Source organism: Nansenia antarctica (assembly GCF_963989245.1).
Source record: "Nansenia antarctica genome assembly, chromosome: 13".
Classification (NCBI taxonomy): Eukaryota; Metazoa; Chordata; class Actinopteri; order Argentiniformes; family Microstomatidae; genus Nansenia; species Nansenia antarctica.
The window spans coordinates 20,846,622-20,855,568 of record NC_137683.1 but is presented as its reverse complement, the minus strand read 5'-3'; the positions used below and the strand labels follow the sequence as shown (position 1 = coordinate 20,855,568).

At 45.5% G+C, this 8,947-nt stretch overlaps 1 protein-coding gene across 1 annotated transcript in view; it reads left to right on the top strand.

Annotated features, from left to right (window-relative positions):
• Window positions 1-288: 288 nt before the first annotated feature.
• The window catches only part of LOC308169401 (urea transporter 1), a gene marked incomplete at both ends in the record, with an annotated part of 17,070 nt that continues 8,411 nt past the window's right edge, over window positions 289-8,947 (top strand). The window contains 4 exons of the mRNA XM_080544084.1: window positions 289-412; window positions 1,986-2,175; window positions 2,470-2,598; window positions 2,838-3,027. Of these exons, the coding sequence (XP_080400210.1) occupies window positions 289-412; window positions 1,986-2,175; window positions 2,470-2,598; window positions 2,838-3,027 (633 nt within the window). The remainder of the gene's footprint in view (window positions 413-1,985; window positions 2,176-2,469; window positions 2,599-2,837; window positions 3,028-8,947) is intronic.

Sequence of the window (8,947 nt, the reverse complement as noted above, 5' to 3'; positions counted from 1 at the left end):
TGTCCGGTCTCCGTCAGGGTGGGCAGAGGCTACAGACCGGACCCGCTTCAGTTCTGTTGGAACCGTCATTCAGACTACAAACCAGACTGGACCAGACCGCCTCAGTTCTGCTGTAACCGTCATTCAAACTACAAACCAGACTGGACCAGCCGCCTCAGTTCTGCTGTAACCGTCATTCAGACTACAAACCAGACTGGACCAGACCGCCTCAGTTCTGCTGTAACCGTCATTCAAACTACAAACCGGACCGGACCGGACCGGACCGCCTGACCTGACCGTGGTTCAGGGATGTGGACTGACACCAAACCCGAGCAGAAGAGCAGCGGCGGCGGCGGCAGCGGGCGCCAGCGCATCATGAGCGGCCTTCTGTACTGCACCGGAGACATGGCCCACTTCAGCAAGCACATGGAGGGTAAGATCTCTTTCTCCTCTACCTCCTCTTTCTCCTCTACCCCCTCTACCTCCTCTACCTCCTCTACCTCCTCTTTCTCCTCTTTCTCCTCTTTCTCCTCTTTCTTCTGCACCTCTTCTTTCTTCTCTACCTCCTCTTCCTTCTGCACCTCCTTTTTTTCCTTGGCCTCCTCTTTCTCCTCTTCCTTCTGCACCTCCTTTTTTTCCTTGGCCTCCTCTTTCTCCTCTTTCTCCTCTTTCTCCTCTACCTCCTCTTTCTTCTCTTTCTCCTCTACCTCTTCTTTCTCTCCCCCTCCTCATTTCTGTTATCAAGGCGGATGGCCATACTGAAGACATGACGTTCCAGAAAATACCATTTAAAAACGAACACAGGTGTTATTCTCACAAAGACAGAACTTTCCCTGCTGCGTTTTGTGTTCATGTATCTGAATACACACCTGCGGTCTGATTGCACCATAGCATGGACATGTTAACATGGTAGGAAGCTAATGACCCAATCACACATCCACCTCTACACCTTAACTGTCCCTCCTGAAACCTCCCCATCCCCCTGTTCAGTTTCTCTACTGTATATTAATACAAATAAAAAACAAACGTTTCCTTCTTCTAGCATTATGACTGCCAATGGACCCTGGCCCGAGCCGAGATTACTCTTCTTGCGATGACTGATGGATACATGATTCACTTACTTAGACAAATGGATTTGTTGTAAGTCGCTTTGGATAAAGGCGTCTGCTAAATGTCAAAAATGTCAAATGTAAATGTACTGTGTGTGCTGCAAAAACAAAGCAGGTTGCAGTAGGCTAGGCTAGGCAGTACAGGGGAGGCCGGTGGAGGCAGACATGGGAGGACGGGCTCATTGTGGTGCGTGGAACGGAATCAGGAACGGAATCTATCACGCAAGTTTGACGTTTGAAACCGTTCCTCGTTCCGTTCCATGCATTATAATGAGCCTGTCCTCCAATCTGCTCTGCTATACCATGCGTGGGTCATATATGACTCATATACTGTCTCTCAGAGACAAGTTAACCATTTCAAGACTTTCACTAGGCGAAAGGTAACCTAATCTGTGACCAGAAACACCTTCAACATGCCGGCCTGTGATAGCAGAGTTGAGAAAAGCATCATACGATCCATTGCATTTGTAGCCTGTTATTATTAGTGTTCATAATTATTTTCTTCTTTTTAAAAAATATGTGACATGTTCTAATGCTTTGGTCCTCATATCGGCAACCAATCAAAATGCTCAGACTTTTCTTTTGAAACACGGAACTACGTTTCAACGTGTTTGAGAATCACAACACAAACTCGCTAGTCAAGCCAAAATACTGCAACGTAATGGATTCGGTGAGTAATCCCCACTGCTACCTAGTTAACTATAACACTACTTTACATTGTTAGCAGGCTCACAAAACAAGCTGTGTTAGTTGTCTAGCGATGTGTCATTGATTTTCAACAATACGGAAATGTCTTCGCATTTTTCGAAAGAAAAGTCTGATCATTACATCGGATCCCGATATGAGAACCAAAGCATTAGAACGTGTCACATATTTTTTTCCTCCTCTCCTCTCCAGACAAGCCTTTCGTCCTGCAGCTGGGGGAGTGGAGCCTGCGTGGGGTAGCCAGGGTGATCCTGGCCAACAACCCCCTGTGTGGGGCTCTGATCCTGGCCGCGCTGCTCTGGGCTTCACCCTGGCAGGCCCTGCTGGGGACCGTGGGGCTGCTGGCCTCCACACTCACCGCTGTCATCATAGGACAGGACAGGTAGGTACACACACACACACACACACACACATACACACACATGCACACAGACAAGACACACACACAATCATTTTACACGCACACACACACACACAGACATACAGACGCACAGATGCACACGCATGCACACGAGTACGCACACACACGCACACTCACACACGCTCACACACACACACTCACACTCACACACACACACACACACACACACACACACACATGGTTATGTACAGTATGTTAAAGTATTGTGTGTGTGTGTGTGTGTGTGTGCGTGTGTGTGTGTGTGTGTGTGTACAGTGCGGAGGTGTCGGCTGGTCTCCATGGTTTTAACGGGATGCTGGTGTCTCTACTAATGGGAGTGTTCAGCTCTGGAGGAGACTGGTACTGGTGGCTGCTGCTGCCTGTCTGTCTGGGAGGAGCTACCTGGTAACACACACACACACACACACACACACACACACACACACACACAGACACACACACACACACACACACACACACACATACACAGACATGCACACACACACACACACACACACACACTCATACACACACACACACACGCACACACACACACATACACTCTCGCTCTCACTCGCACTCACCCATGTAACATTCACTCATCTCCCTCTCTCTCCCCCCTTACTCTCCCCCCCCTCCCCCAGTACGTTCCTCTACAGTGGCCTGGGTCCTCTGTTGGACCGTTGGGACCTGCCAGTCGCTGTGTTTCCCTTCAACATAGTCATCTTCCTCTACCTTTCCTGCACTGGCCCCTCCAACCCCTACTACCCGCACCACCCCGCCATGCCACCAGGGGCGCCAGAGTTCAACGCCACCCAGCTCAGCGTCACACAGGTGAGACAGAGGAAGAACCGATGTCCGCTTGCATCGGTTAATGGTTAATGGTTCGTTGGCATCCGACTCAATCAGGTTGAGAACGTTAGGATTAAGGGTTAGGGTTAAGGTAAGGGTTAACATTAGGGTTAAGGGTAAGGGTTAGGGCTAAGCAGGGGCGGATTTAGGATCGTAGGAGATCCGGGGCTTAGCCCAGAGGGAGATTCTAATGTGCGCGCGGAGCGCGCCGAAATGTTTTGCCTTCAACCTTCAACTTACCACCACCTTAAAGCGGACAAAAGGCACTGGAGAACACATATACATTCACACCCTTTAATGAAGCAAACTAATTGTGGTGGTTCTGGGCACAGAGGGAGGTCAGCACACGTAGCTCCCCCTGTCAGTCACCATCATTTATATTTGTATAGAATTACATAATTGATGGGCTGAGGCTAGTTATGTTACAGTATGTATATCAGGGCAGACTCTGTGCTCACCACTTATATTGTATTTAGAGTCTTGTCCTGTGTTATATGACGATATATTACATGTATTGTTGGCCTGTGTATAGTACTGTGAAATCAAATCCCCCCTGGGACATTAAACAAACTTAGTTAGTTAGAGTTACATCTTAGGATAGATTTGAGTCATGTTCTGTATACATACATACTACCATAAGGGCATACTTAATGTGGTTACTCCATGTTTACTAGCTGTAACATTAACGTTACATCATTCTTTTTCACTTGTTACTCAGTCAACCAGAGTGCAGATATCAAAGACTATCAGCCTGTTATTCACTTTATTTGAATAAGTATTATAAGTATAATATTACTTTATTTGAATAAGTATTATCCTTTGTTTGATTTCTTACCATGTACCGTAACAGTACCTTGCTATGTTTCATTTTCATTATAACATAACGTTATGTTATGATAGCCAGCTAGCATTAGCAAACCGGAAAAGTAGTGTCAGTGAGTCAGTCACCTTTCTAATAAGATTCACAAACCTGAAACATCATCTATGTCATCACTGCTGGTGAAGTCATTGTTGTCAGCTGCTGATACGGCTGCTGCAACAGTTCTTGGCGCTTGTTTTGTTGAAAACAACTTTGGGATATCCATCCTTACAATTGTGCAAGTCAGGCACTGATTGAGATCACTTCTTCTTCAGGGCAGGGCAGGCTACGCAGTATGCAGGCTAATGTCGCGCAGCTGCTGCCTCTCTGTTGGACTCCGGTACTGCACGTTACTCACAAGAGTTTATTTTATTTATTTTTTATTTTTTATTTTTTAAGTAAAACATTCGGGGCTTTTCAGAAAACATCCGGGGCTTGAGCCCCAGTAGCCACCCCTGGGGCTAAGGTTGTGTGTGTCTATGAGGACACATGTTGTTGGTGTGTGTGTGTGTGTGTGTGTGTGTGTGTGTGTGTGTGTGTGTGTGTGCGTGTGCGTGTGCGTGCGTGCGTGTGAGGGCAGCAGGCAATGATGAACTTCTGCTGCCAGATAATGCCTCCAAACTGGATTCCATGTTCTCAGTGATCATATTAACCCTGCTACAGAATATCATATTGCCAGTTCTTGCATACAATTACATTACGTTATTCTTCCCCATGGTGTAATGTGCAAGCTGCAGTTCTCTCACAATTTAGTTTTCACTAGTTGAATTCCCCTTTCTCTGTCCCTCCCTCCCTCCTTACCATCTTCCCTTCCTACCAGCCTTCCTCCCTACCAGTCGTTCTCCCTCCCTCCTCCCTGCCCCTCCTTACCAGCCTTCTTCCCTACCAACGTACCTCCCTCCCCACCCCCTCCCTCCCTTCCAGCCTCCACCCTCTCTCTCTTTCTTCTTCCTTCCTTCCTCTCTCCTCTGAATTACTCTGTTCTGTACCGCCCTCCCTCCATCTCTCTCTCTCTCGTGCTCTTTTTCTTCTCATCTTTACACCCCCCCTTCCTTCTTCCTACCACCTCTCCTTCCTTCATCTCCTTCTACCCCTCCCTCCCTCCCTCCCTTGTTCTCCTTTGTTTCCAATGTTGAGATGTTTTATTGTGATGACGTCGTTGCTATTTATATTTCGCATCTTCATCTCTGATTCTGCTGAACGAAGCCGTCGAGTCTGAGACACTGGGTGCACGATGTGCTTTATCTTATTATAGACAAACACACACACACACACAGTGGGGAAAATAAGTATTCATCACATCAACACATTTTTAATTCAATATATTTCCATAGCAGCTATTCACATGAAATGTAGACCATAGGGAACACAGGCCATCAAAGAAACCCCTCCATCCTCCCCGGTCTTGTACTCTCTGATCTCGTTGTTGCCATGACAGCCCTTCCGCCTTCATCTCCTGTTCTGTTTTGATTGATTGATTGAAAACTTTATTAGAAGATTTGCAGAAGTAGGTACATGAAAGTACATATTACATACAAGGTCAACTAACAGGATAAAAACCCAAGAAAGCCACTGGCTTATTTCAATTGGGGTCCTTGATTCTCAATTCATCGTTACATGTAAGACAGACAACAAAAAAACTAGTACTATCTACAAGATAATACAGACAAATAACTAGTACTATCTACAAGATAAATATACATCCATCATGGGAAGAACAATACAACAAAACATTAGGTATGTACAGCGGGTAGGACAGGTGGGGACATACACCACAGGTGGGGGCGGGGGACAAAACACAAAGTATGTACAGTGTGTAGTTCGGGTCTTTTAATCTGATTTTTGATTTAGAGGGTCCAGTTACGGATTGCAGCCTCCTGTAAATGTTTTTTGAGAGTGGTTTTGAAGGTGGGCAGTGTTTTGCACTCCTTTAAGATTATAGGAAGGGCGTTCCACATTTTTACTGCATAGTTTGCAAACGAGTTTATCCCCTTGTTTGTGGTGCAACGCGGTTGAACGTGGTTCGTGGAGCTTCCTCTGGTATTGTATGTGTGGACTTTGTTCACTTTTTGGAAGTATGTTGACAGGTACTTGGGTGTCTTTGTGGTGTAGCGTATCTTGAAGACCAGGCCCAGTGCAAGCTGCTGCACTCTGTCAACTACTCGTAGCCAATCAAGGCTCAAAAAATGAGCAGCGGTTAGATGTGTCCTAGGGTTGAGGCCTAGCAGAAGCCTAACCAGTTTATTTTGGGCTGTCTGGAGTCTTGTTTTATGGGCCTTTGTGGTTCTATAGTACCATGATGTTACGGCATAGTCGAAGTGACATTGAATGAGAGTGTGTTTTTACTGACAAGTGAGGATATCCTGTACAAGAATCTAGTTCTATGGTTCACTTTTTTGATTACTTTTGCTGCCATTTTATCTCCGGAAAGATTTGCCTCTAAGATGGAGCCCAGGTATGTAATATCCTCTTTTCTTGTGATATTAATGTTACCCACTTTTATTTTAAAATGTTCAGCCTTTCTGAGTTTAGATGGGGATCCGTATAGGATGGTTTCAGTTTTACCTAGGTGTATTGATAGTTTATTGTCAGCTAGCCAGATGCAGATTCTACTCAGTTCAGTGCTTAGCGCTTTTTCCACCTGCAATATGTCCCTGTCAGAGACCAGCAGAGCCGAGTCATCCGCGAACAGGAACAAATTGCAATCACATGCTGATGACATGTCATTCACATATATTAGGAACAGTAAAGGTCCCAATATGCTTCCTTCCTGTGGTTCTTCTCCAGGTGATTATAGGTCTTCCTCTCTTCCTCTCTTCCTCCTGCCTTGTGTGTTCCATGTTAGAGCCCTGCTGCTTTGCGATTGATTTGTTTTGTCGTCTGAGTGTGTAGTTCCATTTACTCCTCCTGATTTCTATTGTTTCTTGTTTGGTGAGTTCCCGCAGGTTGCTGTTTGAGATGGTGTTGGGCCAGTAGATTCCCAGGAGGCGTCGGAGGCAGCAGTTAATGATTGTCTGTAGTTTGTTGAGTATGTTGGTGGTTGTCTTCCAGGTTTCAGATCCGTGAAGTAGAGTGGATTTGACATTTGAGTTGAAGAGTTTTAGTTTGGTCTTGAGTGCAGATGTGCAGGGTCATGCTGTCAATCAGATGTTCTTTTGTATGGTCAGCAGAAACCTTGTTGCTTTATTGGATGTCCTTCTGTGGGGAAAGTTGACCCACTGATGATCAAGTTGATGTCTGCACAAGCTGCTACAAATCGTTCTCCATTTTCGGTCATGGTTCCTAGTCCTTGTCTTGCCATTATCAGTTTGTAGCCATTATTGTTTCCTCCTATCTTTGCCTTCATGTCTCCCATCAGAATCATGATGTCACTTCCTTTCTTGGCCTGGAGTATGTGATACAATTGGCTGTAGAAGTGTTCCTTGGTTTCATCGTCTGCGTCGTTGGTGGGGGAGGTAGCATTGTACTACTTGGAGGTTTATTTTCTTATGCGTAGTATGGAATGTACAGTAGATGTGATGATATTTGAGTTGATAGGTTCCCAGCTGATAAGGGCCCTCTGTGCTTCTTTGGAAAGCATGAACGCTACTCCCTCTGTATGTGGTGCAGAGTCTTCTGGGTGTCCGGAGTAGGGGTGGGCATCGACGATCGATAATTGATCGATAATTGATCGATAAGGATCTTGGTCGATCACAAAATAAAACATTTGGTCGATCACAAAAAAAAAAAAAAAATAAATAAATTTGTGATCGACCAAATGTTTTATTTTGTGATCGACCAAGATCCTTATCGATCAATTATCGATCGTCGATGCCCACCCCTAGTCCGGAGTACAGTATGGACTCTCCCCGCCCACCAGCTTGACTTGCCCTGACTGGAGCCATCTGGTTTCACCCAGATCAAGGAGAGATAGTCTGTACCTCCTCATCTCCTCCGCTATTACTTCTGTCTTTTCTCCTGTATACATTACATTTACATTTACATACATAAGGAAGTGAATCATCTATCTACTAGTCCTAGCAGGAATGAGTATGAGTATATCTATGCTCAGGCCAAGGGCCATTGGCAGTCGTTGTGCTAGAAGAAGGAAGAATTTCTTTGTATCTTTTATTACTATTATGACACTGGGGAAACAGTACAGGGGGGTAGTAGATGTCTCAGGAGGGTCAGTTAAGGTGTAGTCCTCACGTTCCATGTTGCTATGTTGGTGGATCGTCTAGGGGTCAGAAGCTTCGGACACACCAACTCCTTGCGGTTTTCCATGTACGTCGTCGTTTTGTCTTTAGCGTGGGACGCTGAAGTGTCTTCCTTACCAAGACTTTGGGATCTTTTGGTTTTCATAAAATTCTCTCGTGTGTAGGTTTTTACGTTTTTTTATTTTTTCATGGCTTCTAGTTTGTTTTGGAGTTGGTTTGTCAGTCCCCTCCCCTATCCTATTGTCTTCCAGGTAGCAAGGAGCTCCTGTGTGTGGCCGGTTGATGGTCGACTGATGTTCCTTCCACTTGCGGATAATGGCCCCAATGGTGCTTATAGGAACATACCCATACCCCTCAGACCTCCTCACGCACCCTCCGTTCTACTGCCACCAACCTCCTCAAGACCCCCAGGACCAAGCTCCGCACGATGGGAGATCGGGCCTTCTGCTCGGCTGCTCCCAGGCTGTGGAATGCTCTCCCTGACCACCTAAGGGCACCACAGTCTGTGGATGCTTTTAAACGTGGCCTTAAAACCCACCTTTTTAATAGAGCCTTTTTTTAGCCTTTTAATTGAATGTTTTTTGCTTTATCTTACTGTGTTGTAGCACTCTGAGATTTTATATGTAAAGTGCTTTTATAAATAAAATGTATTATTATTTATTATTATTAACATTTAGGAGTTGAGAAATCCGTGAGTAACTAGTGCCATTACTATGCTGCTGAACAATCTGGATGCAAAGGTCGTGGGAGAGCTCTTTGCCTCTACCCACCATGAGATGTTTCATGCAGGAAAGCTTGGTGACATGTTTTTGTATACTTGCATTCAAGGTGGGAAACACACACTTTT